Source organism: Lissotriton helveticus, chromosome 11 (assembly GCF_964261635.1).
Source record: "Lissotriton helveticus chromosome 11, aLisHel1.1, whole genome shotgun sequence".
Lineage (NCBI taxonomy): Eukaryota > Metazoa > Chordata > Amphibia > Caudata > Salamandridae > Lissotriton > Lissotriton helveticus.
Window position 1 is genome coordinate 361134472 of NC_136072.1, and position 25553 is coordinate 361160024.

At 44.1% G+C, this 25553-nt stretch overlaps 1 protein-coding gene across 1 annotated transcript in view; it reads left to right on the plus strand.

Moving 5' to 3' along the window:
* The window catches only part of PPP1R7 (protein phosphatase 1 regulatory subunit 7), a 554877-nt gene extending 531075 nt beyond the window's left edge, over nt 1-23802 (plus strand). The window contains exon 10 of the mRNA XM_078665787.1: nt 22098-23802. Coding sequence (XP_078521913.1) covers nt 22098-22274 — 177 coding nt within the window. The 3' untranslated portion in view covers nt 22275-23802. The remainder of the gene's footprint in view (nt 1-22097) is intronic.
* Nucleotides 23803-25553: the final 1751 nt, after the last annotated feature.

Consider the following 25553-nt stretch of genomic DNA (forward strand, 5'->3'; position numbering starts at 1 on the left):
CCAAGCGGGACACAGCCTGTGCCCTAGTATCACATATGACATACAAATAAGGCAAAAAAAGGAGAAAGGGCAGTCTGTAAATGTTTCAATTTTGTGACAGACGATGGTAAAAATACACTTTGCGTGATCTTTTCAATACAATATAAGAAATCATCAAGTGTATAATGTCGACGACGTTTCGATCCCTGTTAGTATGGGATCATCATCAGGACTTATAAATGCATGCCTTAAATTATATTAATTGCCCAACAATTAAACAAACCAAAATTACATTTACATACACACCATATTCAAAATTAAAAAAAGAAAAAGGGGATGGGGGTTGGAAAGAAGGGGACAAAATGACATATATTATAAACATTGATAGTTATACCTTTGAGAATGTCTGAATTAACTCCAAACAGAGGTTAGAGCATGTTGGAACAACCAAACAACCCAAGCAGTTCAGAATATTTTTAAAAACATCAAAGTCAGTGCCACAATCCGAAAAACGCTAAAGAAATAATTTCAGCGTGATGAGAAGAAATTAGCACCGATAATTATAAGAAACAGAACACCCGTGCAGGAAATACTAAGCTAGGATGGCCTTCAGTGTGCAGAATAATTAAAACAAAAAATACGTGGGACATACCTCGATGTCAAGTGAATTGACAGAGTCGTCAATTTTTAAAAAACGACTGAAGCATATGGGGACCTATTATGGAAAAAAAGAGGGAATCATTTCCCAGTCTTAATATTGCTCGAACCAGTAATAGCGTGTCGTGGTCAGGCTTACCGTTTTAATATCTCAGATAGAAAACAGGTCCTAAAAGCCAATTTGCAAGATGACTGAAGCATATAAGGACCTATTATGGGGAGAAGAAGGAAAAAGGAAAATATTTCCCAATCTTAATAATACTCGAAACATTAGTAGTGTTTCGGAGTCAGGCTTACCGTTTTAAAATTTATCAGATGAAAACCGGGTCCTGAAAACAATTTAGAGAAGATATCAATACTCAATCTAGTTGTAAACTGGAATAGCCTTAAACATAAATTACAAGTTCAGCGCTTACCCAATTAAAGGTCTGTTGCCAATCTTGAAGATACTCGATGAAACCTGGGGAAGTAATGATAAGGATTGCTAAAATGCCCGATTGCAACAATCACACTCCATAAGGCCGAGAGCCTGAAGCCAGTATGGCAATCGTAGAGCTCACCGGCAAGGAGAACAGGCTCCACCGCAATGGGGGTCTGTCAGGTTGTACGAGTGATTACTCGTTCCGCAAAAGCTGATGGGGGACGCCGGCTATTTAATCCAGCAGCCGGATACAAAGTGCCGAGGTCATGATACTGACAGGCACGTGATGGCTGTGCAGAAGCAGCGGCGGCCATCTTGTAAAGGGCAATTCTGATGGCAAAATCAAGGGCATATAAATTACGGGGAGGTCTGGGCTTACGGGGATATGTGGGGATACCCAATTCACAATTCCCTTCTGAAACAGACAAGAACCAATATAGTCTGTGAGCAAATTTACAAAAAATCGTCAGTGATTAACTCGATTCCGCGTATATTGAAAAAACGGCGGCCATTTTTGAGTGGTTAATCTAAGAGTCAGAAAGAAAAGAGAGTACAGAAATAGTATAGGGAATCAGAAATAGCATGAATATAACTTTAGAAATTTTACCTCAACAAATACATATTTCTGAAAAAAATACAATTTTCAAGGGGCAGAGAATATAGAACTTTGGAATTTCAGAATAAGTTCATAGTTTCTCACCCATATATATGCTGCTGTAATATGGGTACAGAAATGAATGAGGTCATTTAAAATCAGATTTCAGGAAGAAGTGCGTACAAATATTGTATAGGGCCACAGATGGAGATTCATGTTAATTCAAAGAATTCAGCTCTTGAAACTGCGCATAAAAAATCCATAACAATGTGGCGAAGTGAAGCATCCCGCAAGGGACATCAAATGTCTTTTAAATCAGAGCGGTCCAGTCCTCAAGTCGATTTAAACCAGTATGGATACTTTTAGTTCTCAGGATCCATTTAAGTTCCTCTTTGTTCATCAGGGTGCTCAAATCACCTCCTCTTGGGGGACTTTTGATTGCGTCAATAATTGTCCATTTCAATTCAGTTTCACTGTGTTTTTTTTCTCAACAAAATGGTCCACAAGTGGTGCGTTAGGAGTCCTGCACCGAATTCTGCTCTTATGTTGTCCAATTCGGAGTCTGACTTTTTGAGTAGTTTGTCCTATGTATATTAACTCACATGGACAAAAGATAGCATCAATTACATTGGAGCTGTTACAGTTTGTAAGATGTTGCCTGTGAAAAATGATCTGTTCAAACAAGAAGTCTTTCCCTTCAATTGTACTAGCACAGACACTGCATGAACCACATTTTGCCTGCCCAACTACTCGCGGGAGCCCCCACAGATCATCAAGAGTGTTTCTGGTGTTAGCTGTAGGTAATACTGCTCTTACTAAGTGCTCCTTAATGTTTTTAGACTTTTTAAAGGCGAATAGGGGCCTTTCAAGATTTAAAACACCAGCGTTGATTGTATGCCAATGCTTGGTTATGCTTTTTTTGAGAGCATTGGAAATGGGTGAAAATGTAGTGACACATACAATACGATTTTGTGTCATTTTTTCTTTGGGTTCAAGGAGTGTTTCTCTGGGACAATACCACGCCCTTTTGAGAGAGCGACGAATCAATCTTTTAGGATAGCCTCTCGCTGTTAATTTGTTGGTCAAAATATTGGCTTCCCTGAAATAATCTTCCTTATAAAAACAGTTCCGTCGAAGACGCATCTACTGCGGCGATTCTCATAATGCCTTGCAGGCCAGGTCCGGCCTGCAAGGTAAAGCCATCATTTCCTTTACTTGAGGTGGCCTCAGGAGGATGGGGTCACCACCACATGAAGGTGCAGGGTGTTGGGGGAGCTGCTGGAGAAGCGCAGACTCCCCCCTGCACGAAGAGAAAAATCTCACCCTAAGTATCTTGGGGATTTGCAAGAATAAACCCTCAAGGGCTCAGCCAGCATTTATCACCTTCTGGGTTGGAACTTTTGTTCTTCAGCTGAGGGTGAATTGAAAAGTGCTTCATGGAGTGAAGTGCTGAGGTAGTGGATGTCTGGAAAAGGACATCCCCTGGAGGTGGAGAGGTGTAAGTGCACCACAAATGCTTTTACTAATGTTATTTTTTATAGAGGGACTGGAGTTCATGTGGTTAATGTGAAGTACATGATTAAGGTGGAGTCATAAGCTAAGTGGATTTAAGTGGCTAGACATTCCTGCTAGGGTGTCTGACTGTATTTACTTAAACCTGTGATTTTATCTGTGATGCTTTTAGGGGCTGTAATTGCAATGCATTCTAGTGATATCCAAATGTTATGAGTTCTGTCACTCTAAAGTGATGCTTAAACATGTATTCTTGCTTGTGCGCTTGGGTGAAGAATCCAGACTGTTAGCCCTTAAGATAGAGAGGTGATACCTTATGGTCAGTAGGAAATGCTCGGTCAGGGTTGTGTGTCACCAAGGCAGGGTTACCTATTTTAAATGCTGGTGGAAGTACTGGGGTGGGTCGCCACTGGGATGGTGCCAATGCGCAGGGCCCTCACTCCAGGTTAAGACCAATTCACTGCATTGGGGGCAAGATGATGTGCATACATGGAAGTGGTGGTACTAGACCCCACCCCCCTGCGGTAGGGGTGGAGATGTTACGCAATGTCACAAAGTAATTCCAACAGCCTATGTATATTTGTAAATTGGTACATAGTATTGAGTAGTGTGTGTGTTATTTTTGCGCACCTGCAAATGGAGATTACTAGCCCACACCACCTCCCTTGAGTAAGCCTCAGACTGCTCTGCAACGCTACCCTCTGAGAGTCAGGCGCTACAATTGGGTGTTTGGTTCCCAGTAAAGGACAAATGTAGTCATGTTATTTGTGCAGGGTTCTCAGATGCTGCCTCGTTTTCCAACACCTCCCCACCTATCCTGGGGCCTGGGTGTGTTCGACCCAGATGAGAAAATATCAATCTCTTCATTCTATTTTGGGTCACCGCCTTCCTCTGGAGCACTCTTTGACACCACAGAGGTGCATGAGGTCGTGACTGTGTCCAATTTTTTGACCAATTATTTATTTTATTATGATTTGGCTCTCCGAAGAGGGCCACATAAAAGTGTACAAACTTCAACACACAGCAAATACATTTACAAAAGGAAACACAAAAGCAAGCACAAAACATATACCTTTTGAAAACCCTAGGATAAGTACAATACTAACATATGAACCAAAACTACACAGAGTCGGAATCTCAAAACATCTCCCAGAACATATTAATAAATAATTAGGAAACCTTTAAAAAAATTAAAAATATGAAAGCAGAACATTTCATTAGGAGGAGAATAAAGTGCAGAGAGGAAGCCATTCAGTGTGACAATGCCCAGACGAAGACAGATAGTTTTCAACCATCTAGAACGCAATTTACGAAGCGCTGGGCAGATCAATAACACATGCATACAGTCCTGAGTATTCCCTTTACATAAGTTGCACAGAGGAGATGAACCATTCCATTTAGATAACAGTTGATTAAGAGGTATTAGGTCGTAGCGTAGAAGAAACCAAAATCTACGTATACCATGCGGTAGGGACCATAAAACATAGGGTTGAGGTTGTTTCAACTGATAAGAATCGAGGAGAAAAACTACATTCCTTTTTTCACATATAGATTTTTTATCAGATTGAAAACATAAATCCCATGAGGCTGCTTTCAATACCAACTTTAACTGTAATGGAGAGTACAGGAAAAGGGTTGTTTCATCTAAATTTAACAGAGTTACAGCTTTTCTAAAATTACGAACCAGTTGAGAGAACTCATTGAAATTACCCAACAATTCATTTCTGAGGAGAGCTCTCATCGTCCCTCCTTCAGCTCTAGCAAGGCAAGCCACCCATCTTACGAGGGCACATAGTCCCTGGACCCAACTACTCCTAAGCCCGAAATCGAGCCTACAGGCTGCCAGCGAGCACGCAGTATTTAAGGAAGTAAGAGATCTAAGGAGCTTCCCCTCAATCTTATGACAAAAGTCCCATTTTTTTACCTCAATAAGTTCAATACCATACAATATTGTGGCGGGGATCTTGGATCTATATACTTCCAATAAACTCGGAAAGTGCCGTTTCCCCGTTGCGTGGTATAGGGCATTTAAACCTTTGCCATGGGCAATAGCTTTGCGTGTGCAATGCTCTATATGGAGCTTCTCACTCAAGTTAGCTGTAACAATTTTCCCTAAGAAAGTATAAGATTTTACCACCTCCAGTTTTTGGTCCCCAATAAACCAACCATAATCTACAGATCGGCACCTCTTCCTGCCAGCTATACACATGACTTTACTTTTGGTAATATTGATCTTCATGGCATGGGCTGCTGCAAAAGAATGCAAGACATGAAGCCGATTGGCTAATCCCTTCGGAGTTAAATCAAGGATGAGAACATCATCGGCATACATCATACAGGAGAGCGGTGCCCCCCCCCACCACCGGGGCAATACCCTTCCCGGCAGCCAAGGCGGTAGGTAAATCTGTCGTATACAAGGAGAACAAGAGGGGTGCCAGTAAACAGCCTTGTTTAAGGCCATTCGAGGTTAAAATTATATCCGATAACCCCCTTTCGCCCCCCAACAAGACCCTGCACCACGTCTCTGTATGTAAAGCCTTCACCAACTCCAACAAATAGAGAGGGAGCCCAAGCACTGCCAATTTTCTCCACAGCGTTCCACGATCAACTTTGTCGAACGCTGTGGAAAAATCAATAAAGGCGGCATACAAAACCCCTCCTCTCACCTGTACATACTTATCTGTAAGCACATGAAGGGCTGTAAGGTTATCTAACGTACCGTGGTTCCTACGGAAACCAGTCTGTTCTATTGGCAGAATATTGTTCTCCTCGACCCACTCGGTAAGTGATGTTAAGATACATTTCGCAAATACCTTTCCGATAGAGTCGAGGAGCGCAATCAGACGGTAATTACTAGGATTCTCCCTAGTACCCTTCTTAAAAATAGGGACCAAGATACTTCCCCTCCAAGAGGCAGGTACCATTTTAGACAAAAAACAAGCTCTATACAGCGGATACAAGATTTTACTCCACCTTACAGGATCAGATTTCAAAACCGTCATTGGGAGTTCATCTGGGCCCATTGCCCCTGAGACACGCATAGATTTTATAGCCATCTCGATTTCTTTCTCAGCGGGGTAATTACAAAGACCCACACACGTGGCACCGCTGTCCAGATCATTATCAATGGTGGCACCGTTGGTAATATCCTCATTTGAACTCCCAGAGATCCCGAATATAGGTAGTCCATACCTCTTCCGCTATAGCAATAGGAGATGGGCTTACTCTAGAGCCACACCCCCTACCAATTATTGCCCAAAATTCTCTGATCCTGCCGTGCACAACAGCTTCCCTCAGGCTAATCCATACCATATCCTCCCCTTCCTTTTTTATTTTTTGCCGGAGTCTACTTCTCTTTCTTTTTAATCTAGAAATTTCTTTTCCGCGATCAATAACTCTGTCGAGATATTGTTCACGGACTAATTTGTTAATTTCCCCATTCAGACTACGCAAGATACTGGGGACCACCACTCCGTTTTTTTGTCGAGGCCTTTTTTTTGCATACGAAGTAATTTTTCGCATAAATTCTACAAAGTAAACCATTTCATTCCTGCGCCACTCGTCTAAAACTAATAGGGTATCGGATAAAAATTCCTGCACCCCATTAATGGCTGAGGGATTCCAGAAGCACCTACCCGAAGAAACATGGAAGCCCACATCACTACCAAGCATAGACCAAGGTGCGATTGTCAACGGATTTAAAGAAATGTTTACAAACAATATGCTGTGATCACTCAGAGGGGTAGCTATGACCTTAAGGTCCAGAATCGAAGGAAACGATCCATAATCCGTGATCACATAATCCAGGATAGAAGACCCAAAGGGAGACTTGTGAGTAAATTTAGCCGGCGCATCCGACGGTAATCTCCCATTTAATATGAGTCCGTCGACGCCCGCTAATTCATTTAGCAAAATCTTCCCACGTTTATTTGTCACTAATTTATCAGGGAAGAGTGCTTGAGGAATAAAATAAGCCTCTTCCTTAGGTTTATTTCTAAAAAGTTCCAAACTAACATTGGAGATTTTGCAATTCAGGTCTCCCGCCAGCAAAATTTCCGGTGGAGATAGAACATTCTTAATTGAAACAATATACTGAAATACCTGCTTTAACATCACATTAAAACACTCCTCAGGAGGAATATAAGCATTCAATATCACAATAGGGGACTTTATACCATTGTTATACAAATTGTCAATGGTTATAGCATGGAACAATTTGCTTTGATCAATATAGTGTGAAAATCGCCACTGCATTTTATTTGATAGTAAACAAGCAATGCCCCCCCTAGCATGGCCTTTCTTGGAGGGAACAGCAGGCACCTCCAGGACATAATAGTCCTTAGAAACCTTCAACGTATTAATACACCACGTTTCCTGTAGGCAGATCACATCAGCTCCCAGGGAATATAAAAAATCAAATTTCTCTGGGCTACTGTGAATCCCTGCCACGTTCCAGGAAATGATATTTAATGTGGTGTTAAAGATGTTGGAACAATCTGGGATTATCTTTTGTTCTTGTAGATAAGGCACTTTGCAGCCAGTTCCACCGATGATTGTCCTCTGAGATAGAGGAATTCTGAGTCAGTGGAAGTGGCTTTACTTGGGAGACCGAGCGTTTTCCCTTGGATACCCAAATCCTCAGGTCTCTAAGTGGAGAGGTTGCACCATTAAGCTCCTCTCCTCTGAATACCTCCCCAGAAAACAGGTTTGTATTGCCAAGCTTGAAAATTGGAAGAATATCAATACCTGTACGTTGGAAGTGCTCAGCTTGCTGTAATATCAAATTTACAATGATAGGTGAATAGAATTTAACCCTTATACTCGTTACCTTAACTTCACCAAATAGGGAAACTAACTCAATGTCCCTAGTTTGGATATGACGAAGACTTTCTATCTCATTAAAACGTTTAAGGAGCCAAGCTCTATTTAAGGGCAAGTCCCCGTCAAAAAGCGGTAAGAAGTCTAACTCAAGAGTTTCCACTGGAGCTTTTAAAGCTATAACGGGGCGATCCACAACATGGCAATCTCCCCTCTCAGCAGCAACTAAGAAGGGAGGGGCCAAAGGATCAAGAGCCCCCGCTTGACATTGAATGGAACCTCCAGTCGCCGTTGGTAGAAAGAGACTAGAGAGGGGGCCCCCCCTTTGTGAGATACCCTCCAAAGGAGTTGGCGGACACAGTTCACTTTCTACCTTAAAAAAGTAGAAATGGGGGGGTTCACTTCCATATCAATATCTGCATTTATAGGTATAGAAGAAGGATCTAAAACTATTACTTCGTTCTCCAGAGTGGTCAGAGAATTTTGAAAAACTATCCGACGCTGCCTTTTCTTCTTGTATTTTCTTAATGGTTTCTTTCCATTCCCCTTATTCTTTCTAAGTTTACCATTTTTCACCTTTATCTCCTGTTTATCATTGATAGGTTCTTTGTTATTTTCAGGCATGAAGATGGGAAAAAGAGCTTGAGCTGCATTAGGGCCAGTTGTGGATTTATCTTCCTCCACAATCTCAAGAACTGAGTTGTTAATACAGTTAGGCACTGCAGTTTGGGGCATAGCTACTGTGTGTGATATCAAGACCGAATTCTCCACTTTCTTGTCAGAATCCACTTGAGCCACTTTTATTTCCCTCAGTAAGAGAGCATGTTCAGTCATAATGGGGGGAACAGTTCTCGTTTCAGATGGCTTTTGTAACAAGGACTTCAGTATTTGGGTAACAGACTCCAAAATACAATCCGAGTTACCAACAAATTTCCCTAAAAGAGATAAAATAGAGGCTAATAATTGTTCCAAAGCAATCATAGATTCGGAAATTGGTTTTTCACATGCTACCCCTGGCCGTGTAATACCTGATAGGTCAAGACCCGGGGGCCCAGAAGCGATTAACAAATCAGACATATCCTGACCATTCAACGAGGGGGTGCTACTATACAACAATAATCCAGATGGAGTAGCACCCCCCGAGGATTTAATAGGGGTTAAAGACTCCACTTTCCCTGTACTCACATAACGGCCGCATAGGTCAAAGTCAATAGATAGTGGTAGCGAATCTCTACCCAACTGATCCTTCGGCGGGGTTTGGGACGCAGATGGTAAACTAGATGGTAAATGAGTGAATTCCCTGTCAGGAACTGAGAAGGCGAACTCACTCTCATCATTCCCCTCCGAGAGGACATGAGGAGAAGGCACTACTGACACAGACTGTTGTAAAACAGGCTGCACGAGGGCGGGCAGCGGGGATATAGTGGCTTGACTATATACCCCTAAAGCCATGGCACAGGTGCCTTTTTTTGAAGATAAATTAGCGATCTTGGGGGAGGGCAAATCCCAAAATTCAGAGAGTTGGCATTGGCCGTTCAAAGGGGGGTTATTTACAGAATTATTTCTGGTGCGCTTAGTATCTTTGTTTACAACAGATATACCACCCACTTCCCTACCCGACCTCAATTTTTTAAACATATTCTAAACAACAGTATCCACAAAATATTTTTATAAGATTTAAATTCCTCCAGAGGAGTAAAACACAAAGTGCTATGGTCCTTCTAGAATATAAAATATAGTCCAGGAGAAGTAAGAAAAATTGTCCGACAATGAGGGCAGAGAGAAATGCAGAAGAGTCTCATTAAAAAGTTAACTTCTCCAGCAGACAGGCGTATTTCCCATAATTGAATAAGCACAGAATATAAATAACTGTCGCAGAAAATAACTGGGCCCAGCCCGGCCTACCTCGGCCACTGAGGGCCACAGAGGGCCCGCCCTTGTCCCGGGCTTCTCCCGGCGCCCTCCCGCGCAGCGGGGCCCTGCAACTTCTAATAAGCTCTTGGAGCTAAGGGGGGAGGAGCCGGCAGGGAGAGCGCCCCAGCTGATGTTGATTTGGGGAAGTTGCTGGCGCTCCTGGGACAGGTAGTCCTACGCCAGCAACAGCTCGCAGCCCTGCTTCCCTCTCTCACCCTCGTGCAAGCTGGAGTCCGCCTTCCTCGCAGCGGGACCCGCGGAGCGGGTTCCGCAAGCAGTGGGTTGAAGGCGGATTAAAAGAAAGGCTCAGCAGAATGAAGCAACAGCGTCAGGGCACAAATGCAAAATCCGCCGGTGTGTAGAAAGGTAAAGGCTTTTCAATGCGGTGAAATGCGAGGGAGGAGCCGGCAGGGAGAGCGCCCCAGCTGATGTTGATTTGTGGAAGTTGCTGGCGCTCCTGGGACAGGTAGTCCTACGCCAGCAACAGCTCGCAGCCCTGCTTCCCTCTCTCACCCTCGTGCAAGCTGGAGTCCGCCTTCCTCGCAGCGGGACCCGCGGAGCGGGTTCCGCAAGCAGTGGGTTGAAGGCGGATTAAAAGAAAGGCTCAGCAGAATGAAGCAACAGCGTCAGGGCACAAATGCAAAATCGTGACTGTGTCCCCACCGGCGGGTTCTCCCTCAGCTTCAATTCAGCTTCCTGTTTTTGACATCATAGTAGTGCCGGTGCACAGCCCATCAAGGCTACAACCTTGGGCACCTGCTTCTGGTCTGCTGACTCCTATGTTGTCTTCGGGCTCTTTTCTGCCAGCACCGATAGTGGTACCATCGATGCTTCTTCTGATGTTGAGGCGTCGCTTTCTTGGTGTCGACCAGTTTGGTTACAGCGTTGAATGTGGTGCCGATGGTGTCAACAGTCTCCCTCTATTCATCTGCTCTCTAGAGCCCTTCCTCTGGTTGGAGGACCATGGTTGTGGAGGTACTACGGTAGGTGGGGTGTGTCCCCATCCCATTTCGGACATGGTTCCACCCCCTATGGAGGTGGTTACTTACATTGGGTAACATCCTGACCAGTCTATCATAGAGCCTTTCCTTCCTTATAGTGAATGTCTTTCTGATATCCTGTTGGGTGCTTGGGCTAAGCCTGAAACAGGCCTCCTGGTAGATCACTTTGTTTCTCACAAGGATCGCCCAGCCCCGGATGATCCGTCATGTCCCCTTAGACATCCATTTAATCAGAGCTTTGTGCTACAGGCTGCTTCAGCCACCCAAAATATTGATTATATCCCTCTTGTCCCTCCAGAAAGAGAGGCCAGGAAACTTGATGCTTGTGTTAAGCGTATTTTTTCATCTTCTAGCTCTGCCCTGCGATCTCTGAACACTTCTTGTGTCCTCGCCTGCTTCTTCCATGCCTTGTGGGACTCAGTGGGGCCTCTTGCCCTCCCTTCTGGAGGAAACACTGAATACTCTTGTTCCATTGTTACGAGATGGGCAACAAGTTGCCAGCCTTAGCATCGGCTGTGGTATGGATACCACAAATTCTGTTGTTCAGGCTATGGGCTCTTCCGTAGCTCTACGTCGCATGTTTTCGTATTTCCAGGTTTTCATAGGCTGTGCAAGCTACTTTGATTGGAATGCCTTTTGAATGTGCTTCCCTTTTTGGGGCGCATGCTGACTTAGCTTTACGCTGGTTCCGAGATAGTCATGGTGGTTGTAGGGCTTGGCCTTTTTTGGCTTAAGTTCCCTAAACGTTTTGCTTCCCCCCTAGACCATTTTCTTGACATAGAGTTGCCAATTTAGATGCTTTGGGTACTTTGCCACTGCTGATCAGTGCCAAAGTACTAGTGTTCCCTGTGAAAAGTGCAATGGTAATTGGTTGGCCATAATTGGTATGTTTGCCTTACTAGTAAAGTCCCTAACGATGTGCACTGTGTGTGCCAGGGCTAGTAATGCAAAGGTGCGCGGAGAAGGGAACTCAGGCCTGCATTGTAGGGCCTGAGCACAGTTTGCTAAGTTAGCATGTTGTCCTGACAAGTACAACCCCTTGTCGGGCCTTACTTTCCCTTTTGTGGGCACCCCTGTGGTAGGTCCAGGGTAACAATTGGGCAGGGCGTAGTGTAGGTAAAAGGCAGGACATATAATGAGGTGTGTGCTATGTGCTGACAGTGAAAAACACTCCATTTCGTTTTTCACTGGTGAAAGACCATCCTCCCCATTGGACAGAATGGGGGAGGTTGGGTATTGTTTGTTAGCCTAGTTTCCTATACATTTAAAATGGAGAAGGTGAAGTTTAGTATGTATGAAAGCACAGTGTCATAACACATCTTTCTATGAAAGTGGTTTTGCCACTGAGTGTTCAGAAACCACTCTTTCAGAAGGTAGCTGAGTTTTGTGCTTTAAGCATTTCTGTATGTCTCTGCTGAATGTGGATTGACTGTCTGGATCTGAGAGGTGAGAGGAGCTGGGAGAGGTCTTGACCCAGGGAGGGGTTGAGATGGCACCGGGCTGCCCTGCATCTGAAGTGTAGGGGGAGGAGAAGCCCGGGAGGTGAAAAGGCCTGGGCTGTTGCTATAAACCAATTGGCCCATCTCCTGCTGAGTGATTAAAGATCCAGACCCCCAGTATCAAAGGGAGAAAGATGACACTGGGAGGGAGACACCCAGAACTGATTTAGGCATGGATCAAGGACACCTGAGCACAACGAACTTCAAATACATTTAGGGGTATAACTATGAGAGCTGAGGCCCCTGAATGCTGGAATAGTATTGGATTGAGACTGAAAAGGCTTAGACCTTTTTCGTGGTCAAGAGGAACCTCTGCTAAGGAAGGAACAACTGAAGTTTCGAGTGACGGTATGGGCGCATGTTGTGGCAGCTGGAGACCCTCGGAAGGTGTGCCCTGTGATCTTGGACACACGGAGAAGTGAGACTCTGACACGCTGGGTGCGTGTTGTGGTGCACAGGAGGCGTTGGTGAAAAGCACCTGGTCAACGTGTGCACCGAAGGTGATGTGAGTCTTGGACGCGCTGGGAGTGTGTCTTGGTGCACCGCAGGCATTGGTGAAGAGCGCCTGGTCAGCGTGTGCATCGGAGGTGAAGTGAGACTCGGAAGTGCAGGGTGCGTGTAGTGGTGCACCGCAGGCTCTGGTGAAGAGCTCCTGATCGGCGTGTGCATCGGAAGTGAAGGGAGTCTCGGACATGCAAGGTGCCAGTCGTGGTGCACAGAAGGCGTTGGTGAAGAGCGACTGGTCAACGTGTGCATCGGAAGTGGAGTGAGTCTTGAATGCGCAGGGTGTGTGTCGGGGTGCACCGGAGACGCTGGTGAAGAGTGCCTAGTCCTCAAGTGCCCCGGAGGAGAAGTGAGGCTCGGACACAGTGAGCGTATCGTGGTGCGACCAAAGGCGTTGGTGAAGAGACCTTCCTAACAGTCGCGGGTCCGGACCGGCAGCCCCGGAGGAGCTGAGCTCCCAGGCCGAGCTGCTGAGTCCCATTGAGAAAGTCCTGCACGGAAGGCCCAGTTCGCTGAAGGAGGAGAGGAGAGTGGGGATCGCGCCCCCAGGTAATGTGGATCCCTACCTGGGCGGCGTGTGGGCTCGGAGGGACACACTCTCGGCCTCTCAGTCCTTCTGGCGACCTGAGCCTTTGCTGCTGCTCAAATTGGGGCCTGTACTGACCAACGGAGTGGCAGTATTGGGACCAGAGTGTGAAGCTGCACTTTATGTCATCATTGATACGTGTGGGGGCAACTGTTATCGAAGAGGCTGATTGTCATAAAACACTTGGCCAATATTGCTGCTAACGAACTGCCGGACTGTCTTAGGACGCCTAACATTATTTCTGCTTAATGAAGTACACTATTGTAGCGCTACGCATTGCATTATTTCTCCATTGCAAAGTACAGGATTGCAGCGGCCCGCATTGCATTATTTCTTCATTGCAAAGTACATAATTGCCGCTACACGTTACATTATTCCTTAATTGCAAAGTACATGATTGTAGCGGCAGCCATTGCATTATTTCTTCATTGCAAAGTACATGATTGGGATGTGACGCATTGCATTATTCCTTCATTGCGCAGTACATTATTGTAGCGGTAAGCATTGCATTATTTCTCCCATTGCAAGGTACCTGGGTATATCGTTACACATTGTATTATTTCTCCTCTCCTCTGCCCAGCACAGTATTGTATTGTTAAGCAGTACACTATGGTCTCTCCATTAAAACGTGTGTGATTCTAGCATTACGACCAGTATAGCTTTGAAAGCAGTGGTTGGGATTTGAACCAACCAGCCAGCCGGAATGAATATTACCCTTTATTATATGGTGACGTTTGTATCGTGTGGTCTGAGCGTATATCTTTTTATGTAAAGTTTATACACATTTTATCAAACTTATGTGGAGTCCATTTGTGGTGTCACCAGTGGGATGCTGTGGTTGCACATACTGTACATACGTGCATTGGAGATAGGCCTGGCTGCTCGTGCCAAGCTACTAAGGGGCTGAGCAGGGCTATCTTAAACATTGTCCTTACTTTGCCTAACTTTGAGGGGGGAGTCCAGGGTCTCTCATTTGGGGACTCCGGCTTCAAACAGTGGTACTGAGTCTTAACTCTGTTGTGGTACTAGGTATGTCGGGGCAATTTGTTTTTACCTTGTATAGACTCTTAACAACCTTCATAGGGTGGAGTACTTCTCTCCCTTCCAGGGTTACACTAGGTGTGGTGTATCTGCTTGCTGCAGATGCTTTTCTTCTAATTTATGCTGTCAGTGACCAGTTTAGTTTCCAGTCATCTGGAACATATTTTACGTTGCCGCCCTGTGGGAGTCTGTTCTTACAGCTTCTTTTTGTCACTTGATTTTTTTCTACATGAGTACAGTATCCTTGTTCCCCATTTTTCAGGGACCTTATTTTGTATGTCTTAGGGGCATTTTGTGAGCTACTTAGTATTAGTATTTTTTATACTGACTTCAACTTTATCTGTTCTTTGCTCCAAATGGACAATAATGGTACCACTGGCAGGCAGACTCTTTGGCCTGCATAACTTTCGTTCCGGTCTACGAGCTTCGGTGTGGACCTTCTCTTTGTTCCGTTGTGCTCTGTGGGACACACTGATTTTCTTATACTCATCTTTGGATTCCTTTTGGATCAGGCCTGGGTTCCATGAATCCACCTCCACCTTACTGTCTATCCATGTTCTCCAATCCCCTTTGGTGTCTGCTTCTTTTTGGCGTGTTAGTTAGCATTGCGAGGGGGGGGGGGGTATACAGATCTGCAATCACACCTGTGGAGTAGCTTTTGTCTGATGTTTCTTTTCAGTTCTGTTCCGCTAGGACACCAGTTCTCTTGATTGTTTGGATCCATGTCTTGTTATACTTTAGGCTATGTTTCCCTTTCTTCCTGTATCTTTCCTCCCTCCTTGTAGGTGGAGATACTATTCCCTCCATCACAGCTCTGTATGCCACTCTCTCCTTTCGCTTTCGTAGCATTGATTTTCTATTTGGCGGACTACTTCTTCCTTTTTCCCCCCTTCCTTCCTGTCATTCCTGTCCAACTATGTATTTCTGATGCTTCTGCACAGTTATCCAGTGTTGGGGGCTTGTTCTCCTCATACTTTGTACTCCCAGTTTTCATATGCCAGTTTGGTTAGGCTTATTACCTGTTTCTCAAGTTTCTATGGAGCGTTGGTCAGGTTTCCTACCTGTTTCTTATGCTTCCATCGGTTAGATGATGTGTGATCGTCAAAATCAACTATGTGTTGCCCTTAGTTTCCGTCAGCTCTTTGTTATATCCTGGCGGTCTTCTTGTACTTCATGGTGGACTTTCTACATGCTGTTTATTCTTTGTTTAACTTGTTACCTCCTGCTGGCCTCATTCCTCAGTCGGTTGCGTTGGTTCTTGGACGGTTTTCCTTTGTTTTCCTTTAGTGGACGATGACTTCCACTTCCGTCCGTCTTCCCCTTTGGTATCGCTTTGTTCACCCTAAGTTGGCAGTCTGCCACTGGATTCAAGATAGCCTGGCTGATGAGGATTATGAACCCGAAACCGGTCCCAGGATGCTTGTTTCCGGTCCAGGGAAGACATGGCTTGGCAGTTAGGGCTGGACAGTTCCCATGAGGCACAGGTGTAGACTCATTTGCATTTGGCCATGTCTGAACTGGGGTGGTGGAGTGAGCTAAAGAATGGTGATGGATTAAACCCAGATCAGTTGACTGGGGGTGAGTGTTTGATTTGCTCAAACGCTCCGTCCATCATCCCCTTTGGTATCGCTTTGTTCGCCCTAAATCGTCAGGGTATGCTCAGACGTGAGTCCCCTGCTCACTCTGCCACTGGATTCAAGATAGCCTGGCTGATGAGGGTTATGAACCCGAAACCGGTCCCAGGATGCTTGTTTCCGATCCAGGGAAGACATGGCTTGGCAGTTCAGGCTGGACTGTTCCCATGAGGCACAGGGTCAGACTGATTTGCATATGGCCATGTCTGAACTGGGGTGGTGGAGTGAGCTAAAGAATGGCGATGCATTAAACCCAGATCAGTTGACTGGGGGGTGAGTGTTTGATTTGCTCAAACGCTCCGTCCATCATCCCCTTTGGTATCGCTCCTATTCTTATGTGGCATTGTGTTGCTGTTTTCCAGCTTGTCTTCAGAGGAGTGGGTATACTTTTGCTGTACCCTGTATAACTTGTGTGTCTAAGAGAATATATACGTTTTTACATGCATATTTATCCTTACATAAATTTATCTTTGATGTATGTGTCTGCATGTGTATACCTATCTCAAATTGATCCCTTGTGGATGTCTTTCACTTGAGGTATATATTTGTGCATGTTTTTGCCACATATGTTTGTCTGGCCTTCTATACGGTGTACGTCGCATTTTACCTACACCCTTCTTGGTGATCTGGTTCAAGCTCCTTGGTTGTGCCTATCTGTTTCCTTCCTTCTTTTCATTGAGCGTCTGCATTACATATTTCCAGAGAATGCCTTGTATATCTAACAAAGTTCTCAGTATAAGAGCGGTTTCTTTACCGTGTTTGTTGTTTTTCTAGCCATGCTCTTCAGAGTTCATTGTTCTCTTTCTTTTTTCTCCATCGTTTTATGATTAGAGGTCCCTTTTTTCGAAATATGTTTCACAGGATAGTTTTCTTGACGATCGCTGGGTGCTCTTTATTTGTTCCATGTGTTCATTGTAGCTGAGCACGCTGTGTATGCTACTTCCATTTGGTTTTGATCTTGGACTCTATGGACTATTGTCCTTTTCCCCTTTGCATACCCCCATCTTAGGTAGCATCCTGTGGTATTCTGCCTTCTTCTCTACATGTGATATTTTAGTATAGAATCCTGGCATGTCATTTACAGAATGTGGGATGAGTCATTGACCGAGGTCATGACATTCTATGGGATGTTTGTAAGTAAAACTGAGCAGTGGATACCAGACCTGCTGGTTGATGGATGGGATTCTTGGTGGAATAAACTTAAGAAGAAACTGCATACCTGTGTACAGTTTTATGATTTGACCTCCTTCACTGGCGTAGTCGGCATCTCCATCAAGAATCTTAACACAAAAGATTGGTGAGAAATATTTTTTTTTCTCTTCACTTCATCTAAGGACAACTTAAATCCAAGGTAAATTCTGAGTGATAATTACCTTCTCATCCCTTTTTGGTCTTGCCTCTTTTAATGATTGTCTATACAGTGTTTCTCACAGTCTTATAGCTTTCTACTCCCTAGGGGCTTCCCATAGTCCTTCTTGAAGATCAGTCCTTTCGGTGAGCATCTTTGCTTCACCTATCATTTTTTGGCATAGTCTGGTCCCTTTCTATCTTTTGAACTGACTTCTCCTATTGGCGATCTTTTGTAAGGTCAGTTCAGATTCTTGGATCAGGAAACTGCGGCTAGATGTCTCTATCAGATGAGCAAGTTTCTTACCTTCAGTAATGCTTTATCTAGTAGAGTTTGGATCTAGCTGCGGATTCCTTATCGACCCACAGTCCTGCCAAGTGTCACGCATCAGGCGTGACACTAGCGCATTTCAATGTGGTGCTCCGCATCACCGCACTGAAATGCATTGTCACGCATAATGGCAGTCTGAGGTGTATGTTTACTGGTGGCTGCATATGTCCGTGTGGCAGCTGGCTTCAGGCACAGCCTGTGGTCTCTGCCTGCGCCGGAGTGCAGCGCTACTTCCCTGGTCTTGAGGCAGTGATTCCCCAGCTAGCTATGGCCTGCCAGTCCCAGGCTCTCTGCTACAAGGTAAACACCCGAGGCCGCGGTGCCACGCGCTTTAGAGTAAGCCTGCCTGACCTCACGCGACGTCTGTTGCTCAATAGCTGGGCTCCACGGGAGTATGTCACATGACATCCTGGCCCTGCTGGCTCAGAGAGCGGGAGTTTTATCTTCAGGAACTTAAGGCGCCAAGGGGGCCGCAAATAATTATGAGGCAGCTGCGCTGTTGCTCGGCCGGCCACTGACCTGCATCTTTGTGGTTACAGCGCCGGCCGGGCTGCCAGGACTCCGTGAGGACAGCAGCAGCCTGGACCGAAGTCTAAGGCAGGGGTATGTCTCACTCGTGACATGAGCCCACTTGCAGTGCGAGTCACCGAAGTGCCAATCACGCTTCCGGCTGAAAACATTCACTGTAAGTAGACAATTGTTTCAGCCACACTTGACATCCTCTTTGTCAGTGTTACCTACCTCCAGTGTCACACACTTCGCAAATTGGCCCGCCCCAAGATAGACATAATGACGCAGGGCGGCATCTTTGTTTTTCTTTTCAGCGCCGCCATCAGCAGACTTTCTGGGCCGTTTGACCCGACCCTTAGAGTGTTGTGGGGAGGGTCATGGTCGACGCTGTTGGTATGCCTCCTAATCCCCCACAGATAACTTACCTCCGATTGTTGTAAAAAAAAAAAACACTTCGCAGCTCTTGCCCTCCGTTCACATCGTTTCAGGAACGGGGGCACAGTGAGTGTTTGTCCATTCTCCCGATCCCGGGCCTTTTTCGGTCGGGAGACCGAACAAGCGTTTAAGTGTGACTTTGACCTGCCCAAGCTGTCAACAGTCCCAGTCGAGGCTTGGGATGTGTACTGTAAACCTGGGAGACAACCCAATCCTGCGTGAGGATGTGGCCAGCCAGCAGCAGCAATTTGGATGGGCATAAATGTGCAGCGTGCTCAACTGGCAGATGGCAGCTAAGTTTTTCAGAGATCAAAAAACAGCTGTCATTAATTTAGGTAATGCATATCAATTGCAAAAAACGGAAATACCAAACTTGTGTAACATTTTTTTTACAACAAAATTAATTTCTAATTTACAGATCAAAAGGGTATATACAGGCGGACACTGAGATAAGACAGCTGTTATTTGGTGTAGATTACCAGCTGAATTTGATTAAATGCTACTAAAAAATATTACAGGAAGGTATGGTATGGTAGGAAAGGGTGCAGGGCAACTTCACAAATCACATCAGGTGTGAGTCGTTAATCCAGTTACGAAACTGCACTTACTAAAAAAAAGATTTTCGTTTTGTACCATCCATTTTCGTAAACCACTGCTCCTTATAAAGTATCACTGAAGGTGTTGCACAGGAGATGTGAAAATCAATTATACCTGATTTGAAAACATAGAAATGTTACTCGTGTGTACTGAAAACTATGTTTGGGCCGCGCCGGTGATGGTCGGGTGACACTGGTCAGTGGTGACGGAGATAGTGTCACTCATAGTCATTGAAATGTCACTCATAATTACACTGAAATTAGGAAAATGTCACACATGGCAGTCTGAAACCTTGGCAGCTATGGACCCACCCATTCTCCCTGCTCTGTGAACTGAGGGCCCTGTTGTCTCCAAGATCCCCTCTTTTCATACTACTACAGTTCTTTCCCTTTTGGCACACGGTTTCCAGAGACTGTTTCTTGAAGTGGCTGCACATTGTTGGAGTGACAATAGTCACAGAAGAAACTGGCATCAGCGCATCGGGGAAGGGCTTATATGGACTCCATTGATGTCAAATTCGAGCAACAATGTCGCTACTAAGTCGCTCATTGCCCTCTACTGACGCGCAGAGGTACTGCTGAAAAAATTACCTTATTTAGTCTGGTGACTGGGGAGGATTCTAAGATAATGAATCTACAGGCAATAACCTGTCTCTACCAGATAAGGCGTTACCGAAGGTAAGTAACTTGCTCTTGTTGGGTGTTAATTTTCTTCTTCAGTAGTATTGGGGTCCCTAAACATAATTGGTGAACACTATCATGTACACAAGATGCTCTGCACTAATTCCTTTCAGCTCCAGGTCCTCAGGAATAGTCCTCACAATGATTGTGACTTCGTAACATTTTGTCTCACTTTGTAAATCTCTGCATTTTGTGTTGCACTTTTGTAAATCATTGCAAGTACTACACGACCTCATATGAAAAAGAAATCCAAACCTTTGTGGATGAGCAGTCTACAGTTGTTGAGAAATTTAGTTCAGTTATTTGAATCTAGGGGATGTATCGGGTTGAGTCCCAGGAACGTGCCTCGCTTAGCTAACTATTGTGTTTTGTAGGTGTGCATGTCTGCCATTGGGCAAGTGCATACCGTACCACTTGTGGTCATTTGTCTATGTGGCCAGTTTGGAGCGTTCACGTGAAACCCTGCTGGTTGTGTTTACCAAGTTTAGACTGTCTGGAAAAAGAAACCTTTGTCTGAGGTGACGGACATACCATGGTGTATTTCAGTGATGCCCAAGAGGTAGACTGCTGCAACAGTAAGCCATTCCACAATTTAACCTATTCCTGGTTCAGTTGTGGTAGAAATGTGCCAGGCCTTGCAAATCTATGGCATATCCAATGAACACGTGTACCTGAATGGTGAGTAATTCAGTGAAAGGGCCGATTTTCGAGTATACTTGACTTTTAAGGTAATTGACCCGAATTAGCAGCTTGGTTTGAGGGCCATTAGATTAACTCATTATGTATCTCTCATGAGGGGCACAGATTCATTTTGCTGCTGTGTAACCACCTGTTGCAGACCCTTGAAGGGAACAGCATGTTTTTCTACTAGACTTAGATCAGGATTCGAGTGTAAATCTAGACTATCACTGTGATATGAAAGCATTCCTGCTGCCAGTGTTAACTGAGTATTTATATAGGCTTATGGAATTTAAAACATTCATAAAAACCACTCTATGACTTGCACAATTATTTTGACCTGTCCAGAGTTGCTTTTCTAAGCCCACTTGCAGATTCACTTTACCAAATTAAGTGTTCTTGCTAATGAAAGGCGCCACATTCCCTTACATTAAGCTATCAGAGTGGAGGCATTGTTTAACTAAACTAGCTAAATAAAGTGCCTAAAAGCAGATAATTTGTATAGTGCTGACAGCTTATGGATTCAGTGTTTTCTCTTTAACAAGCCTGTTCATTTAAACTTCATTGGGGAAGTGACAATAGGTAGGCTCCGCCACGCATATTCGGCACCAGGCTTTGCAAAAGGGAATGACCTTTACAAAAGGGAATGACCTTGACTGGAGAAGTGTGGCCAAATGACGCCTAACCTCAGGATAAAATAACACTGCATTTGCAATCCTTCCATAACTGTTTTGTTGGGTATGCTAAGGTTAAAAAAACTTCTACTCCCTCTCCATGGACCCCTAGGAGAAGTGTTTAGCCCATAAATAAAACATCTATTTGCTTGGTTGGTTGTCTTCTGCATGCAAATTTGATACAACTATAATAGTGGCCCTGCAAATGTCCACTGGTCATGATGGCCCTTATTTGTCCGCAGTCTAATCATTGTGATGCACAAAGATAAATATACTGTTAATGCAGTCAAGCATCATATTGGGAGCCACTGAGTTTCTAGTATAGGTTTTTGGAGTATTTTCATCGATACTGGAGATCACTGAAATTGCATGTTGATACTAATTGCTGTTGTAACACTGTCGTCCCTTAAATAGGCCTTTCGCGTGGCAGGAGTGTGGCCGGATAAAATATGCTTCCCTTTATGTGAAGGTTTACTAAGCCATTATAAAGTAACTGATCTTCTGCTAGTCTTAATGGCCATTTTGAAAGTAATGTTGCGTGGCTCTACTTAATATTTAGTAGGAATAAAGCAAGCACGACCAGTTCATAATTTCCCTTCTATTACTCCAAAACCTTTATCAAGCACTCTAGGAAAAAAATAACTGTTGTCAATGCTTTATTTTGTTTTCTCGCTGGCTTTTCAGATGAATGACAATCTTATTGAGAACTGGAGTGACCTAGATGAGCTGAAGGGAGCTAAGAAGTTAGAGACGGTGTACTTGGAGAACAACCCCTTACAAAAGGATCCACAGTACCGCCGGAAAATCATGCTGGCTCTCCCATCCGTCCGGCAGATCGATGCTGCTTTTGTTCGCTTCTAAGCCATATGCATATAGTTTTGGCTCTCTGCCTCATTGACAACTTCTAATATACATTGAGGAAATTGTTTTCGAAAGGCTGTTTCCGGTGCCAAGGCTGTCTTTTTAGAGCTCTGAATTATTTGCTGTGAAGTTGGATCCACTTTTGCTCCTTTGCCTTTCATCTTTGCAAGGGAGATACTGAGGGCAAGCTGCCATGAAATGTTAGATTCCTTCAAAGTGCAATTTCTAATTCTACAAGAATTGTTGGACACTGTAGGAGACACGAGTTATTATGATGATTTATTGCATCTACACCACTTCAGTTGTTTGACCTTCATCCATACTTCTTGCATACCATCTTTAGCTCCTTTACTGTAAACTCTATTGTTTCCATTTTAACTTCCTCATAAGTTTCCTGCTCCCTCTCTGCCTTCGTTCTCACCCTCCACTCTCCTTCATCTTCATCCATCTATTCCTTGCCCATGCATCCTCTTCCCCACGCTTCTCTTACCTTTACATCTTCCTTTACATCTCTTCTACCTCACACTCAAGGCCTCTATTTACTCTTATTAATCCAGTCCACCTTTTGTTAGCCTTTCAACTCTCTCTCCAAATCTGTCCTCGCTGTTACTTACACTATTCTCTCCACATCTCTTGCCATCCCTTCTATCACTCTTCACCTGGCCACCATCCTTTCCCACCCGACTTAGTCCTTTTGCCTCCTACTTTATCTGGCCACTTCTGTCATCTTTTCCACACCCATCTTTGTTGTCCTTTCTCTTTGATGTTCTAATGTGTTTCCTCTCAATCTGCTTCCATTCATGCGCTCTATCCCTAACACTTCTACTTTCTTCTCTATAGCTCCCACTTCACTCAGTCATCTTTATCTTTTTCACTATCTTTTCCTTTCCTTCATTACCTCCACCTCATTACTTCAACATCCTTCACAGCCACGGTTGCCATTTCTGCTTCCTTGTCACCTTCCTGTCCCATGCCTGCTTTCAACTTCCCTCTCCTACTTCATTTCATTCACTTAGTTTCAATTTGCACTTCTTAAACTTTGTCAACCAGTAGGAGTCCCCATGTGCACGCAACTAATTAGCCATGCACACATCCTCCTGAGGGTCCTTACCACCACCTCACACAGTGTAGACCCTATCACCAGAAACTAGTGCTCAGTCCTGCAATCGCCCAACCCTAACCTCATATACCACACATAGGGTAATCATAAACTTACCAGGAAGGCACAGTTGTGAACCTGTATAAACTTTCATGTGTACTCCCAAGCAGCCTTCTAGTCGCATTTGCACATGAACTTTTACGCAAAGAGATTGACTAAGCATCAGTTGAACTGTCTGGCTACTTTCCTCACAAATGGCAATGTTCAAGAAACTATGCATGATTGTACACCACACAGATCTGAACACACACTGACACAACACTTTTAAACAAGTCTGTGGTGTTAAAGTTGTATAAGTATTTGGTTTTATTACTACTTATTCTTGTATTATGATGATAAATATTATTAATAAATCTTGAGAGAACCTGATTGACTGCTCTTTTGAAATGTTGCTTTCATGTTTGGTTTGTGCCTGTACAGATTCCCTCTGCCATTACATTGCCTTGTATTCCATGAAACAACAAAAGAAGTTTGAGATGTTCATAATGTTAAATGACTCATGTTAGTCCTCAAGTCTCTATCTGTAGTCACAGTTTGTAAAATATATATGTTCTGCAGCAAATTTCAAAGTTTCTGTTTTATAACCAGGGATTTTCCTGACCAGCTGGCCTATAGGTAGTTTGTTATGCACAGTCTTCGTAGACTATGATGTATGTGGCTAAACACTAGTTTACAGATTACTCTGCTCCTTCATGATCTGAGACCAGTCTAATTTCAGATCAAGTTGTGGCCTCTTGATAACTGTAGAATGTCAAGCCATACCACTCATGCTGTGCACCATCACATCCCGTTGATGGGAGATAATTGAGAAATATCCAAAGCTCTCTTGACAACCAACACTTATCAAAAATTGGGGTTGAACCCATGGTAGCTGCTGAAGACCCATTCAGAGCTACAGCAATTACCTTTGCCTTGCAAGTCTGTTGCGGTTGTCGTACAGATAGCCCTCCACTGCCCAGAAACCAAGACTACTGCTTCCTAAATTTCCCAAATCTCAAAATATGTTTTGGGCACTTCTAACAGTCTGTTGGTGGAACAATGTTTATTCAATAAATCCAGATGGATGGTGTTTCAAGCCTGATTTAGCCTTGTTAGGGATCACAAAGACATCCACTTATAAAAGTACATGAACAAACAATGCACCAGCTTGCAGGCTCCCAGGACTGCTTAGTTCTTTCATGTTACACCATACCAGACACCTATTGACTGTATTAAAAGCTGCACCGAAATTGACAAAGCCAACATAGAGATTACCCTTGCTTACTTATGTTTACCTCTGTGCGAAGTGCCAACGAGCAAGCACAAGGTTGAGGTTGCTCATCCCTTCCCAAGGAGTTTAAACATTTTCAGTAGCCTACAATTCTAGCTAACTTAAAAGGACTCATGCAAAAATATCTCCACCAACGTCAAGAACGGAATCTGGCAATATGCACTCGGATCAGCTATATCTACCTTCTTGTAAATTGTTTTTCTAAGAGATCTTGTCTGGGAAGTTTGTAGAAGGTAAGTATACAATATTAATTGGAACAGTGGACAGTACAGCTTAGTCCATCAAGTTAGAGATCTATTAAGCACTACACACATGCAATGCAGTACGAGCCACAAGCTTTTTTATTTTTTAGCATTATTATTATTTTAACTATTTAGGTTTCCGAGAGAGGTTTTGCAACATGAATATTTTCTAGATTAACATGTGTATTGTTCCTCCATCTAGTAGGCGGGTCCCGATTTGTATCTTTCCTCTATTCCCTTATTCTTACGTTGTCAACAACCATTGGGCGGATATCTGCACGAATGCCTCATTCCTGGTCTACAGTTTCTTCCGCTGTTGGGCATTTATGCACAATCCAGTGTCCTGGATCACATTTTAGATGATGGCAGAACACCAAAGAAAGTACCAGATGAGAGAAAAGACCAGGCTCTAGAGCGGACGTCAAGAGGAACAAAACCAGCTGAGAGAGCATGAAATCTCAGATTTTTATGTGAGCCTGCAAACGTGGGTCAGAGAATGTACAACTGGGGTGTGATTCTTTGGGATAGAGGAAAAATACATTATTCAGATTTTGCCACAAGTGCCACCACAAACTAGAACGGAAGGACAGTCACAAAGTCTGTAATCT